Below are 25779 nucleotides of genomic sequence, written 5' to 3'. Positions count from 1 at the left end.
GTTTCAGCTGTCTACACCACAGCAGTGGGCAACGAGTTTAAAGCCCCTGATGGCTCTGGGCACTGACTCTCACCAGCGGCTATGGATGAAGTCACAGGTTATTTTCAGCCAGCGCCGGTAAAAAAAAAATTGTTTAACCAATATTTTCATATATCATTGATGCTTTTTTCCCCCCTAAGAACTCTTTGCCTATTTAAGCTTGTGAGGATCATCTTATTTCCTAGGAATATGGTTTCTGTTCCACCATCCATTTAGAATGAACTTTTTGTGGATAAAGTTAGATAGGTGTTGACTTTAGCTTTTTTCTATGCACGTATTTAGTTGTTCCAGGACTATTTGTTTTGTTGTTGTTGTGTTGTTTTAAAGCCAAACCCAACCCTACCTGTCTACATTGGTTGTTTTCCCACCTTTGTAAACAAGCAGTCATGTGGGCATATGTCTCAGTCTTTCTCTTTTCCTGTCTTTCCGGTCTGCTGTGCAGTCTTGCTTTTGTTACTTTTATAGCCTTGGTTTTCAGTGTGGGGGTCCTTTGACCTTTTGGAGACCTTGGCAATGGCCAGGCAGCTTGTTGGCCTAGTGGTGAGGAATGGTGCTGTCAGCTTGAAGGCATGTGGCTCGAACCTGCTAGCCGTTCTGCAGAGAAAGATGGGCATTCTCCTCTCGTGCGATGTGCTAACTCAGAAAACCTGCTGGCGTGTCAGCTATGAGTCGGTTCTGGCGCAGTGGCCCACAGCAGCTTGAGAGAGAGATTGATTTCTGGGTGTCACAGATTTGGGGGTACTCCTGGCATTAAAGTAAATGAGTGAAAAGAAGCGAGGTATGCGTCTAACCATAAAAAATTGTACAGGACAGTCACCAATAGTGAAGAATTATCTCATTCAAAATGTCAGTAAGTTCTACGTAGAAATGAATCACTTGGTCATAAAGCACTACTATTTATTTATGTTGCTGGATTTGAGATATATGTCTGTATTTATATCCATGTAAACAGACATACATTTTTCTAAATGGAGTTTTGTGTCTACATGAGTGATTTCAAAAAATTCTATTAGAAGATAGGGATCTCAGGTGGCTTAGTGATAGGGAATTAGGCTGCCAATACAAAGGTACACAGTTCGAATCCACCAAGTGCAACGCGTGAAAAGATGGGTAATCTACACCCGTATGATTTGCTGTCTCTGAAAACTCGCTGGAGGGCCAGCTGTGGGCTGGTTCCAAGTCGGGGGTACGAAAAAGAAAACTCATCATCCTGCTGCTAGAAAGTAGCATCCCCGTTTGCAGGTAGGAAACCTCAGGTTCAGGAAGTCATTTCCCCCAAAATTTATGATGGTAGCGGGTCAAGCCAGACTCTGAGTCCATGCTCTGAGACCCACTCCTGGGCGACCCTCTCTGTTGGTGGTTCCAATGTGGAGCCAGGCTGGCAGGAAGCCGACAGCAGGCCTTCAGTCTGTGTGTAGAGGCTGGATGCTTCCAGGAAGGTAACATGCAGGGAGGACACCATTCGTGGCCTTGGAGGGTTCCTCATTGTTGAGAGACTAGCAAACGCGGATTTCTTCACAGAAACCATCTCTGAGTGGTGGGGGAGCCCACTCTCATTATGAGCTGAACTGGGAATTTACCAGATGTTTGGCATGGATGGTCTCTTTATTTCTAGGATGCTTGGATATTAATTCTTCTGTGAAAGGGGCTCGCTTTGTCCGCTTCTGTGATGCGTTCAACATCCCACTCATCACATTCGTTGACGTCCCTGGATTTCTGCCTGGTAAGTCATTGATGGAGGTGGGGCCAGGAAAGCACCCCCTCTGTGTGGGGATCAGACTGCACCATTCCTCAGGGATTCGGGGCTTCTTCAGATTCTGGGTTTCCCAGAGGGAGGCGGGGTGAAGGGCTGACGCTCCCTTGGCCCTTTAGGGAAACGGGAAGAGCCCACGGTGAGGACATTCGTGTGTAGGTAGTAACTCTTGCTCACGTCCCAGGCACGGCACAGGAGTACGGGGGCATCATCCGGCATGGCGCCAAGCTCCTCTATGCGTTTGCAGAGGCCACTGTCCCCAAGGTCACAGTCATCACCAGGAAGGTAAGGGACCCAGTGGTGAAGCAGTAATCCCACTCTGTCTTGCTGTAGCTTCCATGGTTTGATGTCTGGCCAAGATTTTCACCAGAGGTGCGCACCACGTGTTCATGCCTGAAAAGACCTCCTGAGGGAGCATTCCCAGTTGTTATTGTTGTTGTGTAGAGTTGGAACCGACCCATAGCTGACCCTCCAGCAGGTTTTCAGAGGCAGTTAATCATACAGGAGATTGCCTATCCTTCTTCCGCGGTAGCCTTGAACCACGTGCCTTTGGGATTGTAGCACAGCTTCTTGCCACTAGGCCATTTGACATAAGGCCACAGAAGGTGGTAGTGGGAACATGGCTCGTGTGGCCTCACTTACCGGAAGGCCTCAGGACTGTGTTCCCATGTTCTTGGCTCTGTCCCCCAGGCCTTGAAGATGCTGGAGCTTCTGAATCTCAGGAGAATCGTATTTGGCTACTTTGGGACTGTCAGGGACGTGAACCTGTCACCTCAGCACCTAACGTTTGGAATCTGGTTCTCTTCCAGGCCTATGGAGGTGCTTATGATGTCATGAGTTCCAAACACCTTTGTGGGGACACCAACTACGCCTGGCCCACAGCAGAAATTGCTGTCATGGGCGCCAAGGTAATGACCCTCTGCTTTCCCTGTCCTGGGGTCCCGGGACTCTACTCTCCTGGCAGGAGCTTAAAATACAGCCGGGAAGTTTTGGAGTGAGACCAGAGCTCCACGTCAGGTTCAAGAGCCAAGGAAGCTGGGACGTGGGCCTTAACAAGAACCCCCCCCCCCCCCCCCTCTTTGACTGGACTCTCACTTCGTGCTAAGAGTTGGCCAACAGGTGAAAGGAATGAAAAGGGGGTGAGGGCTGTGGGTAGGAAGGTCCCAAACTTTGCTTAGGTTTTCAGACTGTCGGTCAAGGGTAGAAGATGGAAATCAGTTGAATTAGCCATTGCAAAGTTTGACTCTCTCCCCCAGCAGCTCCACTTCAGCTTCCGGAGGGTGGGGTAGGGGCTCAGACAAGCCCCTTTCAGCTCCTGAGAAGCTAACCTCTAGCCCTGAGCCCGGGGACCCAGGGAACGCTGCTTCCTGCTGCCGGCCCTGTTCGCTTCAGTCCTTCCGTTCTCTGAAATGGCTGTTGGAGGTGCTGAGCTCGAACTCCCAGCCTGGATGAATTTTCAAGGATTCTAACTTGAAGGCCCATTCTAGCCCCCTCACCCTTCATAAGAGAGTTCATCTCTCCTGGCACTACTGAGATTTGTCATGAAAGCTTCACTCTTTACTTGTCGTGGTAAAGTGGAAACTTGACTCTCCAGTGGGTTTTCAATGGTGTAAATTGAGCGGGAGGGGACTGCCCATCTCTCTTCCATGGTGGATCCAACAGAGGGACACAGACTGTGAACCAACACCCCAGCACCGTACAGACCACAGCACAGACGATAAAAAGGAAAAGAGCACTTGGGCTTTCCGGGACAGGGTTGCCATGAGCCTGTTAATACTCCTGGCCTCAGAGAATGGTGATGAGTAGGAATCAGAAGGGATCCTGGCAGACAAGCCAGCAATGGATGCTGCTGACGCCGTCACGTCACTCTGAGGTCACGACGGTTGGCTCCAGGCGCCTCTGTAGATTCTGTCCCCTGGAGCTGGCACTTCCCCTCAGCTCTTTGGCCGAGTTCACCACTGCCGGACCTGGAAGTGTGCAGTCCTTCCCCAGAGGTGCTGCCTGGAGGCCTGCCCAGGGTGGGACCTGACGATTGCTCTTGTGACAGGGTGCCGTGGAGATCATCTTCAAAGGTCACGAGAACGTGGAAGCTGCACAGGCCGAGTATATTGAGAAGTTTGCCAACCCTTTTCCTGCTGCGGTCAGAGGTAGGCGGGCTGTGGTAGGGAGGGCAGCTTTGTTCGTTTGCTTGGGCTTCACTCCTCCTTTTACCCCTAAAAAACTTCACAGAATTTCTTTTTCGCTCTTGGAGTCAGACTGAAGAGTACTGGGGCTGTCCCTAGAAAATCGTCCTTACGGACAAGGGGTATCAGGACAAGCAGGATTAAAACATTGCTTAAATGACACCATTTCTAAGTGTTTGATTTATCCAGTGTTGTGCCCACATCACACCAAGCTTGGTGGCTTCAAATGACGCCTTTTTTGGTAACTGCCGATGGTTCTGGGGATCAGCAGTTTGGTGTGGGCTCAGCTGGCTGGTTTTCTGCTGGCCTCGGTCCTGCAGCCGTCTGGTAGTCTGGCTGGGGTCAGGTGGCCCAGGATGGCTCATGAACTCGGTTGGTGCTGGTTGTCAGTTGAACTTGACTCTCTGCATGATACTTATGGAGGTTAACCCAGGACTCCCTGAAGGATTCTTGAGTGGAGGGAAAGCAGCAAGGCTTCTTGAGGCCGAAGCTGGGAAGTTTCCTCCAGTAGCAGCTTTTGTTATATTCTCTTGACCAAAAGTGTAGCGCACAGTAGGACAAAGAGGCTTCTCTTGGCGAGAGGTTTCTGTTGAATTCTTCTTGGTAGGGCGGATGCATTGAAGCAAGCAGGGCAAGGGTGGGGTTCTCATTCCCCCCTTTTTTTGGTAAGTGATCTAGACCAGAAGGAAGGGATCTGCCAGAAGAATAGGAATTTCTCCTTGGGAAGCAGGGTCGGAGCTCACAGGACTGCTACTACCCCTTTCAGCCCTGTCACATTGTCAGCTTAGGGCCGGTACCTCAGTCTGAGGACTTGGCAGGGTATTACCCCGGATGCACAAGACTGACTGACTTTCCGTGCTTTGCCAGGGTTTGTTGATGATATCATCCAGCCTGCCTTCACCCGGGCCCGGATCTGCTCCGACCTGGACATCTTGGCCAGCAAGAAGGTGCAGCGTCCTTGGAGGAAACATGCAAATATTCCTCTATAAACAAATCAGAGGAAATGAACCAAAGAACTAAACTACTGCCTGGCCATTCTTGCCCCTTCCTTGCATTTTGAAATCATGCACCAGAGAATCTCAGTATCAGTTATTAAATTCTAAAGCTCTTAATGTAATTGATATTTTCAATTTTTTTAATGGCATAAATACGAAAAATTAGAGCAGTACACGGCCTTATTACTCAGAGCTGACACTCACATGTTTGTGCAGTATCTTCCTCATCCCATGAAGAGCTGGGGGTTTTGGTGGGTTTTTATCCCCCTCTATTATTGTTGTTATGTGCCGTCGAGTAAGATTCATAGCAACCCTGTTCCCGACAAGAGCCCATTATAGTCGTCACCATGTCAGTCCACCTGGTTGAGGGTCTTTCTCTCCTGTGCCAATCCTTCACCCATCTCAGCATCATGTCCTTTTCTAAGGAACAGGCCCTCCTAGCAACATGCCAAAGTATGTGAGGCAAAGCCTCTTCATTCTTGTCTCCAAAGAGCACTGCGGCTGCACCCTCTCCAAGTCCTATTTTTGTTCTCTTGGCTGTCCATGGGATGTTCAGTGCTCCTCTCCACCACCACAGCTCAGAGGTGTCAATTCTTGTCATCTTTCTTCACTGTCCAGCTTTCAGATGCATAGTAAGTCATCAGAAAGACTATGGCCTAAATCAGACACACCTTAGTCCTCAAAGTGACACTATTACTCCTCAAGAGTTCCTTTGGTCTCATTTGTCTTTCTTAAAATGAGGATAATACGTTTTGCTCCTTAATTTCTCCCAAGAATTGTGAAGTGTTACTATCTTAACTGTACTGATGGGTATCAGATGATCAGAAAGGTATCATAAATGGAATGATTTTGGTCGCCTTTGCCGATTTGTGCCTCATTTATTGTTGATTAAAGCATGCTGAGTTTTTGTTTTCTCTGCATTTATTCATTGAACACTACGGTTCAAATCCATGCTGAAATGCTTTGACGACTACCCTGGCCAGCTGCCCAGCGGCCCTGGAGAGGCTGGAATACTGTTCTTTGCTGGGACAGATGGCATTGTCATGACTCCAAATCAGCTATAGCAACTGGTTTGGATTCTGGTTCTTACCTTTTTTAGTTGTGGCCAAGAATTGATGAATAGCAGACAAGATCTTTCAGTAGGTTTGCACAATGGTTGGCCAGTCAGAAGGTTGGTGCTCCTAACCCACCCAGTGCAGCTGTGGCGGAAAGGCCTCAGGACGAACTGTAAAGTTAGACCCAAGGAAGCTCTTTGGAGCTTAACTTCCAATCGCATGTCCAGTCTCTGTGACTGGATAACAGTGGGGTGTTGTCCTCAGCCTAGTGTCTTCAACAGCAGCTCAGAGAATGTAGTGCAATCACTGGAGGGTCCACTGATTATTCTTGCTTTGGTGACTGTATGCTGAGGTCTTAACCTTGTTAGAAATAACCCTATTGTATCAGGCTTAGTTCCCAACATTTATTAGTTGGAATGCTATGTGTAAGGAAAACCTTTTTTCTTCCTGATTTTTAAAAATTTTACATATTTTAAAAAATTAATTTTAATGAAAGTTTACAGACTTAGGGTTTCCATTCATTCACTGTTGCCCTTTCTTCCTGATTTTATCAGTTTGGATGAATGGATTCTATTTTAATTCATTCACATGCCTTCACTTGGTTCGTTTTAGGACTCTGCTGTTTAGGTTGATACTTGTAGTTTCCTCATCTGTTGGAAAAGCTTCAAGGTGACCTGTAGGAGCTTCAGTTTTCAGTGATTTGAGCACCAACTTATTTTCAGACACAAAGCTTTACCTTCTGTTATTCTTGTCCTGCCCTGTAATCAGCCATTTCTCCAAGGAGCCCACTAGATGTTCACATTGTTACCTGGATATGTGTGTGTGTGTGTATTTTCAGGCCTTAATTTATATTACAGTTTTAATTCCAGTCTAACTGAAGTTCTTTGCAGTCCACATTTCTATCTTTCCTTCCTACTTGGCTCTCATTATCCTCACTATGTTGGATTCATTTGCTCAGTGCTACAATAAAGGCAGACTTCCTCAGTGCTACAACCGTACCACTCTCAAGAAAGCTCTAAAGACTTTTTTTTTTTGTGGGCCCTTTAAACAAGGTTATTTGAATTACTAAGTGGTGGTTTCTGTTGTAGGTTTTTCCCGACTTTGTTGACTTAACCAATTATGTAAAATTATGTCCTGGTTGGAGGTTTGATCTTGACACAGATCCACGCTGTTCTGTTCCAGGGGATCCCCTCGGGGTGTGCTTTCCTCTACGGTAAGAGCCATGGGACCCACCACTGCTTCCTTGCTTCCAAGGAAGGTCAAGTTGACCTTCACAACTAAGTGACTGGTGTTTGCTTTCCACTGGTAGTCCCCACATTCCAGGGCCCCAAGCTCCCACTCTTATTTCTTTTTTATTTTGTGGTGGTCTCTCCTGGCACTCAGGAATGTTCTTTCACTCCCCATTCTGGCTGGACACTGGACATTTCTTCAGGTCTCCCCACTGGTGCCTGTTCTGCAGCTAACAGGCTAACTCACTCCAGCATGTCCCTTCTCTCGTGCTTCCAATGGAGAGCACCCTCCTCAGAGGCCCACAGCTCCAGGGAGAGGTACTGGTCAGTCCTTGTTTGCCTGGTGTTTTGAGTCAACATTTACCTTCCATTGAAGCACTTTTTTTTTTAATGGCCATCTGTTCATTAAGAGAGTCCTAACTTCTTGATCTGAGCTCCTTAATCAAATGGATTGTTCTAACAGGCATCTTAATTTTCTCTCACTTCGGATCCATTTTCCTTGTCTTCCCAACTAGATGTTGAGCTCCTGAGATAGGGATCCTGTTTGACCAGAGGTCCTTTTGGACTCCAGAACCATCAGAGACTGCTGGTCACTGGGACCTGGGCAAGGGTGATGCGCTCCTCAGCCTTTCAGACCTAGGTCTGACTTGTGCAGGTTGGCCAGGCTGCTGGTGGTCAGCTCTTCACCACTGTCGGGGCAGCCAACAGGGACTGGGGCCCAGTTTTGGGGATGACTGTGCTTTGTCCACAGAAACAATGTAGACACATGGCTTTGGTTTTTGGAGCCAGAGGCTGAAGAAGTGGTCCATGAGGTTGCTCAATGTGCATGCAAGAAGGACGTGTGTCTGGGATGGCTGTCAGAGGACAGTGAAACCCAGCCTGGAAAGTACCTGGTTCAAGGGCTCCTGGGAAGCCTCGAAGCAAAGATGGAGACAGTCCCATCCAGAAGCCCAAATGGCCAAGAAAATAAGCTGTAAACTCCTGGGATGTTTTGTCAAGTGATCAACCTCTATGGATAACACTTTGCAAACGCGGCAGTAAGCACCTCAACGGCTGTGCAGGGACACCTTTCACAAATGGTGCTTTCAATTTAGAGAAGAAAGGGAAATGCTGAATTTTACCACCAGGGATGACTTGGGTTTGCTGGCAAAACTGTGAGCAGGTAACATGAGAGAGGGTGGAAGCAGAGAGCGTTGACGTTCTCCTGGGGTTGGGTCTCGGGCTAAAGTCACTGAGCAGTGAAGCTGGTAAACCCAGGCAGGTGTGCTTGCCCCTCGTCCATGCTCTCCAGTCCAGGATCTGAGCACTCAACTCATGAGGCAGTGGGGTGACGCCCAAGGTTGGGAGGAAGTGTCACCTGCAGTGTTGTCTTGTAAACCCTCAGAGCTCAGCTTTCCTCTCATGCTCAGAATCCCATACACAGCACGGCCCAGGGAAGCCAGTCATGGCTGAGCTACTCCAGGAGACAACCCTCCTTTCTGCAGTCTCCACTGAGGTGACAGTATTGTTGACAGAGTAGTTATTGACCCAGTTTAGACTCTTGCCGCTTCAGTAGATGCATCATGTTCTCCTGGGGCCTTAATGCTTTCTAACCATTGGTCTTTATGTTTGTCGCCCCTGATGCCAGCACGGGATTCCTACTCTTCCAAGCAGGGTCATCTGGGTGGAAGGCCTCAGTCTGGAGCCCGGGCAGAGTTCAGCTGGCACAATGATGCAGCTTTGGTAGCTTCCACCACACACTGGCTGAAGATGTGGAGAAACGTGCCCTGGAAGGATGCAGAAACCTCCATTACCATCCGCACAGGAAGGCCCTCAAGTGGGCGAGCCGGAAACCTGAGGTTTGGCTTGAGTATCTTCTCTCAGAAGAGTCTGCTTGTTATCTGTGAAGAGGGAGTTGGGTCACACCAGGGTCAAGGTCTCCCACGTTAATGACTTTCAGGATGAGTGGGCAGAGCTGACATTTCCATCCTGAGCTGTAAACTCTTGTGGCGGTGTGTGCCCTACACTTCTGTGTCTCTTCTGTCCCAGGCACGCTCTGGACCACTGGGCTTTGGACAAAGGACACTGCCAGGCCCACAGGATGCACTGCCCTTAGATGGTGGCTGTCCGGTTTGCATTGACTCATACAACCCTGTAAATAACAGACCACAGTTCCCAGTTCTGCGCCGTCCTCACCAAACACGGACTTGAATCCACCTGAGAGTGGGGTAGAACTCCTTGCAACCTGTCAGCAGCTGACCTGAACCCTGCCCTGTCCGTACCATCAGAATCAAATACACCATTTCTTCAGGCCAGGTGCTGACTTTGGGTTGAGTCTGCAGGTTCCCTCTCTCCTGGAGAGGCTCTCATTTGCGAGTGTGCTCGTTCTCGATGTCCTGCTTTTTTCCATTTTAAAAAGTTTTATTATTTTGTGTGTGCGTGTACCGTCAAATCGGATTTGACTGGTACAGGAGATTGTCCCTCCTTCTCCAGCAGAGCATCTGGTGGATTTGAACTGCGCACCTCTGGGACTGCAGCGCAGCTTCTTGCCACGAGGCCACCAGAGCTCACCAATGTCCTGCTTTCTTAAAGAAAATCCTCATTGTGCCTAGTAACCTTGCCAGCACGTAAGAAACTATCCGAAGCAGCAAACTCCAAGGGCAGGACAGGAAAGAGCCCCTAAAGCTGTCCCTAGGAAAACAACAGGCTGACCAGCACACACCTCGTTTTGAACAGTTTATTAAAGGAAAGGTGAAGCATCAGTTTCAAATTGTACAAAAGGAAAAAAAACTTCATATTGCAAATGTACAATTTACAGAATTACTAGCAAAACCAATCAAGGAGACACTGAAAATACAAAAATTGGTTTGACTCAAACTGAACTGGAAACTCATTGGAGTAGATATTAAGCCTTCCTTGGTTGTATGGTGTCTGCAATCCTAAATGAGCATTTCTTTTCCACACAAGACTGTCACCCAAGACTAGTCTGTGGATGTGCCAGGTCCCTGGCCAGAGCCATAGACAGGGCTGGCGTGGGGGCAGTCTGATCACTCCTGACCCTTCTCTTCCAGTGAAGCCTGTTATTTGACACCCTGGCTCCCAGTAGGAGCCCAGGAACTGCTGATTTAGCAGATTAATGGGGGGTTTTGTGGGTTTTTTGGTGACCCAAGTTTTTTCTGAACTGTACAAATGTTGAGAAAAATTTTGTCTGTTTACTAAAGAATGAATAAAATTAATTCTGATTTACCTCACAAAAGATAATCATACAGAATTTTTTAAAAACGCTTTTCATTTTTTGGTAAAGAGAAAGCCTCATGATTCTGTGGCAGCTACATTAAAAACCAGCCCAGAACAGCTGTGGATGGATCGGTTTAGAAACGGAGGCTTGCTTTAAAAATGTTAAAGGAAGGGGCTGACTGGGGCTTTTTAAACAACAATAGCAGCAGGTCATGAAAGTCCAAAGAGATTGTAACTCTAAACCATCAAAGACTGTCCTGAAGATTCATAATTTCTTTCTCCAAAAGAATTATTCTTAATATGCACATTTAACACTGAGATGTAGCTGTATTTCAAGGTAAGCTTGAAAACTTCACCCTCTAAGCACAGACTTCTATGCAGCACAGACTTCTATTAATTGGTAAAATTAATTCACAAAATTAGCGCATAAGGGTATTAAGTGCATGGGAAGTAGACACATTTATGTTACACTTAAAAGTATTTTTAAATGGCGAAGTGATTAGAATTTCTTCATGATTCTCTTAAGAAAATGGAAGTCTTTGTAATAGGAATTTGGCGGGGCATGAGAGTGGTAGAAACAGCAAACCGATAACTTGAGAACCATTTGTTTTACTGAGAATACTTTATTTGCTGGTAGAAGTTGCTAAAAATGCACAGAACAAATACCAATAGAAAATGTACTGTATTTGACACTCCCTGTTCTCTAGAAAATGAATGGTGCACAGCATCTGCTGGAAAATGGCTGCAAGGGCATGTCTTACTCTGTGCCCTTTATAAATAAAAATAAACCTTTTTATTAAAGAGTATATAAAATCTGGGAAGTCTATCCGTATCCACAGAGGGTTTGCGGGTTTGGCAGATAGATACACTGTGTCAGGAGAGCCTCCTGCTTTTCCAACCTTCTGCTCCCCATTCTGTGCTCCACGAGGCCGGCCGAATCCAGTGCGCTCCGGCCGGGACACGCCTCAGCCTTAGGAAGAGCCGCTTACTCGGAAATTTAATAAAAATGGTTAGCTCTTAAAACATAAAAAGGCAAAATGTTAAAACGGTTTTTAAATTGTACAACAGGAAAATAAAGTTAAAAATATTTTTTTTTTTCACTCAGTGCCGAGTTTTCATAAAACAGGTGTATAACAGTGTTTATCTTGACGGCTGTTTTTAAAAATTTAAAATTTTTTTCCTCCCTCCAGAAAAACACACTCATCTGTATTTGGGGTGAGTCCAATGTGAGGACACAAATGATTTTCGGGCCAGTCTTTCTGAGGTGACATCATCGCCAGCGTTCCCTTGGGTAATGTACATGCTCCTCTTCTCTGTCACTGCAAAAAGGGGCTGACCGCAATCATTCGATTAAAAAACAAATACAACCACATCAAAAGTGTTTTTTTCCCCCATACAAGCTATCACAGTATATAGGCCTCTAGCTCTAAATAATAGAGTTCCAGATTTGTAAAATGTCTTCAGACTTCAGAACATCGGCATTCCAAATCCCTGCGGAAAGAATTGGAAACAATGTCTTAGTGTCATGCATAAAGAGGACTCAGAGGCACCGATTAAAAAACTGAGCTTAACACTTACTGAATCATCTTCTATGATAGCTGCAGAGTCAAAGAAGTCCGGCCTCAGCTCAGCTCGCTCTCGCCGATTTCTCGAAGGGGGCTGAGAAGAGAGGCAGGGAGTCATTTCCTGAGCTAGTGGCAGACAACAGTGACAGTGTTCTAAATACGCAGAACTGTTCCCACTCCATTTTGAAAGGAGAGGGGAAAGAATTAACTTCTGTGGAACACATTTACCAAGATTTTGGATAAACACTGAAAATAACAAGGAATAAATTGAATATGAAAATCCATATAAATAGTTTTGGGCTCACAAACACACTTTCCATTTTAAGTCATGGAACAGTTTTAAAACTGGTCAGATTCAAAACTCAAGTGAATGTCCCAAAGAGAAGACAGATGAAAAGCTGCCGGCCAAGGGGAAGAAGGCACCGTGTGGGCTGAAGTGACTGGACAGGCACTCATTGTGGGAAATTGGAAATGTATCAAATGGGGATCACAGAATCCAGCTTATTGTCAAGCAATGAGTTATTCTTGCTTCATTGAGCTCCTTATTGGTCCATGTTCTCTGTGTCATTTTACCTGTATTTTAACTAAAAAAAAAACAAAACAAAAAACCAAAACAACTTTACAAACTTAACCACCACGCCATTACTCTTCCTGACAAAATTCCACTTTTAGTATGTATTGCTGCCCCTGGCTGGCTCTGACTCTCGACATGTGTGGATAAGAACGGAAGGGGACGTGGTCCTCTGCTGCTGCCTGTGGCTGGCCTCACATCCGTGCCCACCCTGTGCCAGGTCATCTCACTGAGACTTGCTTCTGCAGCCTTCATGTTCTTTTCTGGTAACTGGTGTTACTGATGATGTGTCCGAAGTGAGGAGTCATCCAACCATCAGGGCTGACAAACAGCCCATTTTCTTTCTTCTACGACTGATGTGTTCATTCGAATTCAAACCCATCAATCATTTTTCGTTGTCTCTGCTCATTTTTCGCAAGCATATGAGGCAACTGAAAAAGCCATGGCTTGGGTCACACAGGCTTTAGGCATCAAAGAAGACATCTTTGCTTTTTAAAACTATTAGAGGGTTTTTGTAGATTGGCCCAATATAATATTTTAGCTGTTTGATCCGACTGCTGCTTCCATGGAGAATCTCATCTATTATTATCCAGTTCATACTCACACAGTTCATCTCAAAGATGGTTTCTCACACTGGCAAGTAAGTTTTATATACTGTATGGGGTGGTTATGCTGGAGCACAGCGCCCTACACTCAGACAAACCAGAAATTCAAGTGCTGGGGCATGTGCTGACAGATCTGGGTGGTCCTTCCTGAGAAGGGAAAAGGAACGGTTTCCATCACCTGCTTTTAATCACTTATCTAGATGCGTTCAAGATCCACCTTGCCCACGGGCGGTCAACAATGCCCGTTCTTTCCTGAGACGCACAGGCTCCATTCTCACTTTCGTGGTCTGACGTCTTGTTCTTCTGTAGTGAAGACTCGCAGACCACCAGGGTTCCATTTCTATTGTTTGTCTTGCCGGTGTCACTTTAATCCTAAAAAAGTAGTTCTTAAGATAATGCTCAAGGCATACCTTTTTCCTACTAGTTAAGCTATAAATGTCTACTTGGTTTGGGGAAGACCTCAAGGGGGAGACGTGTGGTTTAAGAATTAAAGGCTCTCTCAGGGCAACAGTCTGGTCCCAGAAAGGTTGGAGTCTACAAGCATCTGAGTCCCTCTTTGAATCAGGATTCTTCTGTAGAAACTTTGATGAAAATGGTCAGTAAAGGAAGTCAGGCACCATCCAATTCTGGTCTCCTGGAAAGGAGGCAGTTACTCATGAAGGCAGTTAATCTTTTGCCTCTTCGTTTGATGCTCCAGGCAAATAGAGATAAGCTGTCATTTCCCTGCATGGCCACATGCCAGCTTTCAAGACCCCAAGCACTAGATAACAAAGTAGGAGATTTGACAGAAACTCATCCATATGTTAACAGAGGAAAAAGAAAGTTCTTTACCAGATCAATAACCATGGTGTCTTCAAATTCTTCATTCATATCTTCTAACTGGCTCCGGGATGACATCATCACATCTTCAAAGATGGGTTCCGCATCATCCTCCATCAGACCCCGCCTGGAAGAAAAGTCACAGAAACCGTTTCAGAGTCATCCAGTTTAGAGACCTGACTCTTTCCTCATACCGTAAGAATATCTAAATACAAACTATGACAGAACTCTAAGATAATTAAGGATGATTTCTTAATTCAAATATTACCTAGCTGGAAGGAGGTAAAACGAAACGTAATATTGACAGCATTTCTTTTGCTGGATGTCAGTCTTACAAGACTCTGAACGAGTGGCACTGCTGTTCTGCATCTCCAGTGAGGGACCTGGGGCGCTCAAGGCCACAGGTGGACCAAAGTGGATGGAAATGGTGAAAACCAAGAGCTGATGCCCTCCCCTCCCACCCTGTGTGACACAGGACATCTGGAGCTCTGAGATCTAACAGCAGAGACCCCGGCCAATCTAGAAAACGACCTACATCATGTTCGGGTGTTGGAACAATGTGATACTCACACGGCATGCCTCACTCCAGTTCTCACTTTCATGTAGTTCATTCCTGTTCTGTCCTTCCGATTTAAGTCTTCTAACTTCGGCTGGCCTAACCAAGAGATCTGCATCTGAGGACTGAGAGGGGATGCTGTTATTTAGGGGAGGCACACGATGGCTGTCGCTCACCAGCCCCTGTGGAGGGGACACTGCAGGCAGAAGGAGGGCTCTGGTATGCTCCTTCTGACATAGAGGCTATTTGCACTCCAGCCCCTTAAAGTGGGTTTCTGCTTTTCCCCACCTTCTAGCCACCTTTACCTGCCTCTGGATACAAGGGAAGCAAGCTGCCTGGAGAGACCCCCATCTGCATGGTACCTGGCTGCTGTGTTACACTATTACGGGCTGCTGCCCACTCAGATGTTTTGAGCTGGATAGCGAGCCTCCTAAAGAAGAAAGGGATGCCAGCCTGGAGGCTCAGAACAAGGAAGGGATGACAACAACCCATCTCTCCTCGCTTGGTCTCTCGGGCCACTGATGAACTCTACGCTTGCTGGCACATGAGCACTTCCAGAAACATGCCTCCTGGGATGTAAAGTTTCGTGATTTTAGGAGATAAAATCTGGAGAGGCCCTCTCTCAACAGCTGTCTTTCCCTGCCAACCAGGAATGATCACTGGATCCAGTATATCAAGTGGGGCCTCCATCTTGATCAAACATACAGCTGAGGAAAGCAGAGACACCACAACCAGGAGGAACTGGGGTGGGAGATGCGAGACAAGGCAGGCTGCTCTGGGGATGTGGAAGCAGTGAGGCCCTTTTCTATGGTGCAAGCCACCTTTCAGGACTCGACACAGAAGACTGCCCAAGGGCTGAAGTAATGATCTTTTAAAGCAAAGATGTCTGATTAAATGCAGAATGTAAATACTATTTAACATTGCCTCTTTCCATTTAAACCTAATAAGAACATTCTGTTTAAGTGAGAATGCTCTCAGCTATCAAAGTGAAGAGCTAAGGTAATGTCAAAAGTTGATAGAAAATAACAAAACAAAATTTTTGTTCCGATTCTGTAACAAAAATTCATGCTATCACCCTGTACTGTCCACAGTTTACAGAGTCATATGAGAACTGTGTATCAGAAAATATTTTAATTGCTAGTCTGGGGGCTAGGGTAACACTTTGAGAAACAGTTCTTTAAATTAGAAGATACTTAAATTTAAATCAGAAGCAAGATATTTTTGATGTCTAGATGACTGACAGCCTCACACAGCTGCACTGAGGCCCTTGGTTGGGAGTAACCTCACCTATCTGCAAATCCCAAATGAGAATCAAATCTACCCGTCTGATGAAATGACAAGTAGCGCTTAAAAGTCTGTGATTCCTCTGGGAAAAGTATAAGCTTTTAAACAGATGTATCTGATACGGAAGGCCAAAGAAGAAGTGATGCCTTTACACTGTGGAGCTGGAGAAGAATATGGAATATTCCAGAAACGGCCAAAGAACAATCGATTCTGACTTGAAGGATGTGAAACTAGAGTGTCCTAAACGCAAGATGTGTCAGGAGGGCTCTTCCTTGTAAAAAGACATCATTCTGGGAAAGGACAACCCTTGGGGAGCTGGACGGATAGTGACCTGAACGTGACAGAGATGATGAGGATGGCGTCAAGGTTCTGCCCGTTGTCCGTGGGGTGAGTTACAAGCTGACTCGATGGCACCTGACTACAACAACATCAACAACAGCATGTGCCCTGTCCATATGCACTGCTTTTCCTTTAGCTCGCCACAAAACTCACAGCCTAACATAACCAGCCAGGGTGAGAAAATTAACAAATGTAGATTTTAAAAAAAACAAACAAAACCCCACCAACTCCACAATTTAGAGGTTAAAGAAAATAGGATCCAAATAAAGCTTAGTAAAAAATAAAACAAACCAAAACTTAAATACAAGTGACAGTGAAGGAACCAAGCCTTCCGCCTTACTTGTGTAGGAAGTCTGGCTCTGAGCCGTGCTCGGACTCCGGCTCCGGCATCTGCTCGCCCATGGGCCGGCTGTTCTCCCGCAGCACCGTGGACGTGAGCTGTGGCGCCGGCAGGGGGCCTGGGGTCTGAATGGTGGTGTCCGTCCTGTTTAGCCATGTGTTGTCCATGCTCTCATCTGTAACGTTCCAGTTAGAATCACAAAGGTCATAGGATCATGTCACCTCTGGTGGCTGCTACAGCTCAGACTTGAATCTGGACTTGGACTGCCTCGTCTGAATCCTATTTCTCAAATCACTCATTGGAAGAGCTGATTTCTGACACCCTCTAAGTTTGTTGTTTGCTCTATGAAATGGTACTATGGCACCTGACTCTACAGAGAGCGTCTCCCCTGCACCCTGCTGCCTCTGGGCTGCCTCACAGCGACCTCCACGGGGTTTCTGAGGGACAGTGTTCACAGGGAGACTGGCAGGCGGGTTAATACTCTGGTTAGCAGGCTTGCGCACTGACGAGAGTGATCAGTATTGACTGAGGTAATGTAACCACCCACGTGCTGGTTACCACACTGTCAACCCAAGTGCCTTCATCTTAGCTGAAGAAAAAGGAATTTCTGATCTATTTACTTGTTTTCAGTATGAATACTTCCTATTGATCAGACTTCCCTGGCATTTCCAACCCCTATTTCCCATCCTCCAACACTCTCACTGCGGCTGAGGTGGAAATGACTCATAGCTGACGCTGTGCTGTGCAGAGGCAGTAAACTGCATGAGAGATCGCCTGACTTTTACCCCTGGAGCCTCTACTGACCTCTCAACACCTTCAGGCTCGCAGCATCATGCCCTATGGGCTATGACCAGAGCACCCCTGGACGCCAAGGCTCCACTGCCCCCCCTCCCCAATTAGGCCATTACTGCTGTTTTAAGGTACCACGTCCTTTCAACTCCTTCCTCCTCAATCCTTCCTGGCTCTACATTGAACCTTTTGGTCTGCACCCTCAGTCTGACTCCAGTTCCTGTCCCTCTGAACGTCCTGCACCAGGCTGTATGCATGTTCTCTGCAGGAAGCCTGGTCTCTGCGCAGAAAAGCAGACTTACCTTCCACTCGCTTTTTGTGAAGCGGAGGTCGTCCTTTCTTGTTCCTCACTGACGACGTTTTGCTGCTGCTGCTCCCACTGTTGACAGACATCCGGTCGTCCTCCCCGCCAGTGACCAGGGAGTTTCGGTAGGAGATGAGTGGGAGCCACACGTCCTCCCTCCGCTCCATCATCTGCTCGGTGAGGAACTTCTCCAGGTAGGAGTGTCTAGGGCCAGCAGAAGCATGGGACTGTCAGGGACGCAGCTCAGGCAGCTCATGTATCGTGTTCCCCTAACCTGAGTTTATCTCTGGAAGTGCTGAAAAATCTCTAAGAACACACTTTAACATCTGATAACCGTGGTTACTTCTGGATGAAGAACACAGAATTTAAGATTTTGCCTCATATATTCCCGGAATTATTTTAAAACAAGATCTAACTAATTCTAAAGGGTGTTTCTTCCTTTTCATTTAAAGACAAATATAAAAAAGTCAGGAATTGTGCCCTAAAAGGTGACTGGATTTCCTTCCAAAACATTTAAACTCGATGAGACTTCTGACATGGTGGAGTGAAAACCTGGTGTTATAGTTTCCCCAGCAAAACAAGGTCCTTTCTGGGTGAAAATGAGAAAAGGCAATTGCTGGGGCTAAAATAAAACATGCTCCCTTCAATACGCAGCTCAGTGACTCTGTACTGTCTCAGTGGCTGTGCACTAGTTTCCCAGCTGTATGTGGGTTCGGGGGACACTGCCCCTCTTAGTCCCTGGGGGCTGGTGGTGGATTCAAACTGCCCGAGATGACGGCTTGTGGGTTAGCAGTACCCTCACTGTGGGCCAGGCCACCAGAGTTCCTGCAATCATTTAATGGGCTCCTCCTCTTTTCACCACTTCTGCTGTGCAACGACTCCTGGCACTGGAGGCTCTCACTGCCCCACCGAAACCTCATCACAGGAGTGAAGTGCTACAACCACAGTGGCCAGTACAGAGCCAAGGGCTACCGGCTTCCAGCGTCTGTGGGAGACTGAGGGGTGTTACTCTGGTTGCTCTCCCAGCCCAGACAGTGACAGAGGCTTGACACAGGCTATAAAGCTCAGGCTCTCCACTGCCCTGCCTGAGGGAAGTGGCTTTACCTAGAATTACTGTCAGGGGCTGTGGAGGCAGCTCTGACTCATGCCCGAGCCTCCCAGTCTCTATGCTTAAGCCCACACCTCCTGAAGGGCTTGCTTTCTCTGCAGACCCTGTATCTTTCCAGGTATGATGTCCTTATCCAGGGATTAGGCCCCTTCTGATCACTGCCCTGAGTATCTGGAGGAGTGCATGGAAAATCCCTTGCCTAAGGGAATGAAAACAGCAATGAAGATCTGGGGGGAAGGAATTAGGAGGAGGAGGAGGAGGAGGATGAGAGTAGCTCAAGGTGCTCCTGGTGACAGTGAGTGGGAAAGCTGAAGGTTCACTAGAAGCAGGCTGCATTTAAGAGGACCCAACTATATGCAGTCTTTAAGAGACCTACTTCTGGTTCAAAGATACAAAAGTAAAATGGAAAAGGGTTACTGTGCAATCAGTAACCAAATGAGCTATAGCGGCTACACAAATATCAAGCAAAATGGACTTCTAAGAGTTAGAGCTGAAGGGAGTCCAGATAGCCTCGTCCTTAAGGCGCTGCGCTGCTGACCCAAGGCCACGCCTCTCCGGCAGTTTGCTTCAAATCCACTAGTGGCTCCAGCCTCAGAAACCCAACAGGGGTCCACTATGAGTAGGTTCTGATTAGATGGAAATGAGTTACAGACTGAAAAGTATACTTTATAATGATAAAGGATAAATTAAAAGGCAAAACAAAAACCACGCATATGTTCAACAAAGATCTCCAAAATCACACGAAATAAAAATGGAAAGGTTTCAAGAAAATAATTCTGTAGTAACAGTTGGAGACTTCAATACTTTCAATAATGGATAGAACAAAGCGGAATATTAAAAGACAAACAATACTGTAAATCAAACTATCTAAAAGACGTAAGAACACTCCAACAAAGGAAAGCAGACAATCAGACATTCTTCTCAAGTGTGAAGGGAACATCTTCAAGGTCGCAAAACAAGCCTCAGCTGATGTGAAAGGAGGGAGACAGAACAGTGCCTGTTCTCTAACCACATCAAAATGAAACTTTTAAGAGTACTCAAATGGATTAATCTTTACCAATACTCCACGCCATTACGCAACTCTGGTGTCTGAAATGATCACTGTCATGTTTTACACTTTCAGATGTGTAACGAACTGTCTGAAGGCAGGAACTCTGTATTATTCATTGCTTGGACACATTACAAAAATGGCCAGAGATTAATCTATGACCACATTTGGGTCTAGATAAATATTTTCTGATCAACATGAAATTTAGAGCTTTCCTTAGAACTCAGTCACGTAAATTTAACTGTTAACAGATTTGATTCAGTCTTATTATAAATGACTTTCCTTTCTATAGAATTTATAAAATTGGAATATATTACATTATTATTCCTTTTTTTCACTATTCTTTTAAAAAGTTTTTTAATTATTTCTAAAATACCCTCATACTTCTTTAAATTATTATCAGTGATACAAAAGATACAAGAACAAGATACTAATTTTCTTTGTGAAACAGGGAAAGCAAAACAGAAAATAAAAATGAAAAAATGATTATGAAAGAAAAGATTATATAAGAGCTAAGCCAATGTTTGGACATCTTTGAACTGTAGTAGAAGAAATAATTTCTCTATAGTTAATTTCATCCTGTATACTAAAAGGTGAACTGAAATAAGAACTATGTAAAAAGCTGAAATAAGAGTCTTTCAAAACAAACAAGAGGGAGTGTAAATTATCAACAATTACCAGGTTTTCCAGATGATTCAAAAATACTCTGCAAATAATGAAGACGTAAAATGTATAAACACTGTCATGAGAAGGACGGATTCTCCTACACTGTACAACTTACACAGTCTTCTTGTCCTGTCGAAGAAGTTTAGAAGAAAATTCACTTAATACTTCAAGGAAAGCCAGGTTAGGAGGTGGGTATTCTTGTCCTTTCTGATTTTGGTATTTAAAGGCAAATTCTATGCCATCCCTGAAATGAAAGAAAACATCATTTTATTTTTCCAGAAAGCCATTATAGTTCTTTTGGGTGTTAGAATTACAAAAGCAGATGGGAAGCCAGAGAAATCATCACTAATGGCAGTGAAATTGGATAAATATTGAAAAATGATATTAACATAAAGACACAGCTGTATAGGAATTAATCTTATTTACGGCAGAACACTATACACTGTAAAGAGTAAATAAAACCAAAACAACAAAGCTAAATTTTTATGCTAATTTTGAGGGGCCACATAAAGGAAAGAGAATTAGACTTAGAAAATTTGGTTCTGCGAGCTGGCCCTGGTCTCAAGTGACTTAAATTATTACTCAGTTTCCATAGTTAGAAGATGGTCCACATCAACATTACACAGACTTTTTATAGCCACATTTTCTAACTGATAACCAGCCAAGAATACTTAAACTTTAATTCCTATACAACTTTATAGGATAAAAAAAAACGTTCAAGTGCTTAGCTCACTCACTTGTGAAGCGTGGCAACTGCCTCTCGTGTCTTGATCTGGTCCAGTCCAAACGTAAGGGCAAATCGACGTGCCAGTTCTTTAATGCCACTGACGTGGGCAGATGTCCTATCAAGGTTTGGACCTTGCTCTTGAACAAGTTCATTAAACAACTGGCAAAATAATAAAGATAAAAAAAAAAAAAGAAGACCCCAAATGAAAACAAACACAAAAATTAATGGTGAGGCATTTTACAGCTAAGAAAGCACTGGTGGCCGGCTGGGTAAGGGCTGCGCTGCCAATCCAAAAGTGGGTGGTTCAAATCCAGCAGATCTCAGAAGGAGAAAGATGGGCCATCTCCCCTGTGTGGTTTACAGCTTCTGAAAGCCCTCTGGAGGGCCAGCTCTGACTCAGTGGCAATGAATAATTTGACTATAAGGAACTTTATCAATCGGTAATTCTATAAAGGCCCACAGTGTCATGAGTTTCTCTCCCTGCACTTAATTACATCCACCTTGTTCCCTCTCCTTGTTCTCGTTTCTCTCCTGCAGGGTATTAAACATAGAAACCACCACCACCAAATCTAGAAACTCACCTGTACCTATCTGCCCTCCCATCCTCCTGTTACGATGCAATCGCCTGTAACTGTAAGCAATGGTCTGGGTTCCCATCTAAGGCCACTGACTCCCTCATGTCCTGCATGTCATTCCCTCTCACCTACACTGTGTCGGAAACAATCCCCTTTCTACTGGATCTTTAGATTTTCGAACATATCCCAAACTTCTTGAGCCTACCAGCGATTCAAACCATTTTTCATTTCTTAATAGGAAGGGTCCTGACACGTTGCTTATCTGTGTTTTCCTCATTTCTCACTTTCCTGTCCCTCAGCTGAGTCTAAGCTCATCATTCTACTGAAGAGTGCTTGTCTACCTTGTTTCTGGGTCCCACTGAGCAGGTTCTGACCATGGTGACCTCATGTGACAGCGCGGAACCGCTCCGTTCTCTGGTTTACTTGGCAGGAACCCCGAAATAAGCAGGAGTTTCCTGCTTGGAGTAACTGAATTTGAACCACTCAACTTTTAGGTAGCTGTTGAGCACTTAAACCTTGCTCCCTTGTCTACATTTTTAAAGTTAGTTTTTTCAGCAATGGAATGACTTGAACATTTAATGTGTCCTTACTGGATGCTGTTATTCTTTTAAGGATTTTCAAACTTATCCACAGGTAATTGTTTACCATATTCTTAAACTTTAAAATATGTTCATAGATGTACACAATAGCCTTAAACTTTAATTTTTTTAATAAGGTTTGCCTTTTGGAAGCTCTGGTGGCCTAGTGGCAAAAAGCTGCACTGTAATCCCAGAGGTGTGTGGTTTGAATCCACCAGATACTCCACTGGAGAAGTAAGAAAATCTCCTCCTGTACCAGTCAGATCTGATTTGATGGTACAGGCACAAAAAAAAAAGTTTGCCTTTTAAATGAATACAACTGAATACATTTTCAATGTAAGAAAACACAAGGAATGTAAAAATAAAATTGCTCTCAACTCTCACAGAGTATCATTCTTTTCTCCAAAGGTAACAAATCTCAAGTTTGAAGTTTCTAGACTGGTTTAAAAACCACTTCCTGTTGAGCTGATATGGGAAACCCGACAGAGAGGCACTGTTCCACAGGACTGTCAGTGCCTAAGATTTGGGAAGCGAAGCATTAGACCTTTCTTTTCAGGTGTTTTTGGATGGGTTTTAACACCCAAGTTTTGATTTGCAGCCAAAGGTATTAATTCTTTGCTTCTCCCAAAGATCTTCAAGACCAATTTAGATAGACATATAAAGTTTTAATTTTTACATAAATAATAGCACAATACATATTTTGTCCAGACACTTGCTCTTTTTCACTTGGAAATCTTTTCGCTACTTCAGGGGAATTATAATTTCTCTAACCATTCCTCTGGTGATAGCGAGCAAGGTTATTGACGCTGTCATAAAAAGTGTGGCAACGAAAACATTTTTGCACAGATATCTGTGCACACTTGCATGGATCCAAAAAGGATATACTAGTAAAATTATTGGTCTAAAAATAATATATATCTTAAATGTTAAAATATACTATACCAAATAATCCTTCTATAAGCGCAAGAAAAATTTCTTCCAAACCCCCTTTCCTTCCATATTCTTATTATCATTGCTATTATCAACCATTTTTTTATTATCAACCATTTTAATACATGCCAATGCATTCAGCAGTGATACAAACCTTTTAATTTGCATTTTATCTTTTATTAATGAAGTTATGCCTCTTTTCAATGAATACACTATTTTTTAGTACTTCTTCTCCTGAGAAAATATTTTCCTTTTTCCTATTCATTGCTCACTTTCCTATGGAGTTCATTTATCTTTCTTACTGATTTGTAGGATTTGCTATGTATGATTTAATATCAATTTCCTTTTAAATATTTTCAAAGTGCTGGCTGATGTCCAGATATCTTTAAGTTTACATCTATCATCAAAAAAAACCTTTTTTGGCTTTCTGGTTTCCTTTCTTGGGGTGAGGTTCCCTGCTCTAAGACATAAAAATATTAATAAACTCTTAATTTTTAATGCGCGTATACACACACACACATACACCACCACCACCATCACCACAACATGTATATAGCCCGGTGAGTCGTTATTTCGGTACAGATTTGTTAGGGCTATAAAGACCTATTTTTCCAAAGCACAGTTGGTTCAATTACTCCCTCACCATTTATGAAACAAGTGTAATCTTTTTTCCCACTCATTTGAGATGAGTCTATTCATAGAAATGAACCAGAGATACATAAACTCTAAGATGCACATAGATCTAAAGATGGTCCGACAGCCTGAAGTGATCTATGGATTCACTATGATTACTATGGAGTAAATGCTAAACACTTTAATATTTGGATGTTATCCGTCTCTTGGTAAAGCAAGAAAGATTAAATGCTTCACCTATGACTGAAAGGCTGGTAACTTGAGTTGACCCAGAAGCACAATGGAGGAAAAGCCTGGTCTCGAGTTCTCAAAAACCAGCCACAGAGCCTGAATCTGCTGCACACATAGGTTGTCGTGAGTCAAATGGGCTCAACTACAATTTGGCATGATGCCTTTAAAAAATATTAACACAGATTTGCTCAGTAACATTATTTCCACTTTACAGCCTTCCAAATTCCTCTTACCTGCTGTAAACTGAGGATGAGGGTCTTGGCACACTGAATTTTATCGATCTGCCTGGTTTTACTCAATGTTTCCTTAATAATATCACCATAGTCATTGTAATACTGTGAGAAAAGAAAGAAAGCATAGCTTTAAAATGACTGAAATTTCATGAGATTAAAATGGGTCAGGAGAGGAAACAGAGAAAATAAAGTGTTTAATGTCTTCTTTCATCTGGAATATAATGAGAACGAAAGAGACTGTCTAAAGATAAAGGACTCCAAAATGGATATTCAATGTTATTAAACATTAAAAAAATATAATAACAACCCCAACAATAACCTAAAAAAAAAAAATAATACCCCCCCTGAGATTTCACAAGAAGCAGTAATCAGAAATTCCCATGCTTTATGATACAGATTGCTGAATCTAAGGGAAACATATCAGGAAACAGAACTGTGGTCAAACTTCCTGAAACACTAAAATCAAGACTCTCAGAATAGATTACCTCTGGGGAATGTGTGGGAATGAACAGGGAAAAGGGGTACATTACATCGATAAACTGGACTCTTTGGCGTTGCAGTGCAGCTTCCTGCCACTAGGCCACCAGAGCTCCCTCATTTACTACGACTGTGTTTTATCTCATCCTACAGTAAGTGACCCGACAGCACATACCACCACAAAAACAACCCTCAAATATGTATAGTTAAAAATATGAAAAAACCAAAACAAGTATATTTTTTAAAAAAGGTCAACATTTCTGGTTTTGTTGTTATTTGTTTTTAATATTAAATGGAAAATTACCTCTACTCGCTGGGGTCCAACCCCTTCTAGTGTATTACTCTATGTAGCTAAGTTCTTTAGATCACAAGTTTTTAACAAATTTAAATTTTCCTCCCCTGTAAGTAAATTAATTAGGAAAGGCTTCAGTTAAGTATGAATGATGATGCTGTGAGATACTGTTGGGATGTGACTCCGTGACCCTACGACCTGACTGACATGCTGTCCTCCCTGGCACCACCCTCACCGTCTCTGCATGCTCAAGTTCACTGCTGCAGTCAAGGTGCTGATGTTCTTTCTCATTCAGTTCCAAAATCTATATGGAGACGTGAGTGTGTCTGGCATTCATGAGGGAGAACAAGGAAAAGCCTGAGGCACTCAGTCAACTGAGAAATCTACCTGAGTAGATTTTCAAAATCTTCAAGAAAGACGGGTGCACTTCTATGATAAAGGGATGTCAAAGGAGAAACAGCTAAAAGGACTCTCATCTCAGTATAGTTAAGAACTGCCCAATGAGGAAGGAAACATACCTATCAAAACCCTAACATTGCTTAGCAATAAGACAAGAGAAGGGAATAAAAGGTATCCAAATAGGCAACGAGGAGGTAAAATTATCCCTCTATGCTGATGACATGATAGTATACTTAGAAA

The 25779-nt window shown here is 44.3% G+C and overlaps 2 protein-coding genes across 3 annotated transcripts in view; one reads left to right on the top strand and one right to left on the bottom strand.

Moving 5' to 3' along the window:
- The window catches only part of PCCB (propionyl CoA carboxylase, beta polypeptide), a 72139-nt gene extending 67079 nt beyond the window's left edge, over positions 1-5060 (top strand). Inside the window, exons 11-15 of the mRNA XM_006883417.1 lie at positions 1655-1762; positions 1977-2077; positions 2602-2700; positions 3840-3939; positions 4843-5060. Coding sequence (XP_006883479.1) covers positions 1655-1762; positions 1977-2077; positions 2602-2700; positions 3840-3939; positions 4843-4964 — 530 coding nt within the window. The 3' untranslated portion in view covers positions 4965-5060. The remainder of the gene's footprint in view (positions 1-1654; positions 1763-1976; positions 2078-2601; positions 2701-3839; positions 3940-4842) is intronic.
- Positions 5061-9959: 4899 nt separating this feature from the next.
- STAG1 (stromal antigen 1) overlaps positions 9960-25779 on the bottom strand; it is a 256619-nt gene continuing 240799 nt past the window's right edge. Inside the window, exons 25-33 of one of the 2 annotated variants that reach the window (XM_006883361.1) lie at positions 24372-24473; positions 21202-21350; positions 20580-20708; positions 17641-17846; positions 16550-16724; positions 14601-14711; positions 14043-14157; positions 12049-12129; positions 9960-11961 (exon numbers count right to left, since the gene is read on the bottom strand). In XM_006883361.1, the coding sequence (XP_006883423.1) occupies positions 11938-11961; positions 12049-12129; positions 14043-14157; positions 14601-14711; positions 16550-16724; positions 17641-17846; positions 20580-20708; positions 21202-21350; positions 24372-24473 (1092 nt within the window). In that variant the 3' untranslated portion in view covers positions 9960-11937. The remainder of the gene's footprint in view (positions 11962-12048; positions 12130-14042; positions 14158-14600; positions 14712-16549; positions 16725-17640; positions 17847-20579; positions 20709-21201; positions 21351-24371; positions 24474-25779) is intronic. The other variant, XM_006883362.1, reaches the window with a different exon arrangement.

This window comes from Elephantulus edwardii, unplaced genomic scaffold, assembly GCF_000299155.1.
Source record: "Elephantulus edwardii isolate Elephantulus edwardi_28Jun2011 unplaced genomic scaffold, EleEdw1.0 scaffold00027, whole genome shotgun sequence".
In the NCBI taxonomy this organism is placed as follows: Eukaryota; Metazoa; Chordata; class Mammalia; order Macroscelidea; family Macroscelididae; genus Elephantulus; species Elephantulus edwardii.
The sequence above is the reverse complement of the archived record's forward strand: the minus strand, read 5'-3'. Positions and strand labels throughout refer to the sequence as shown.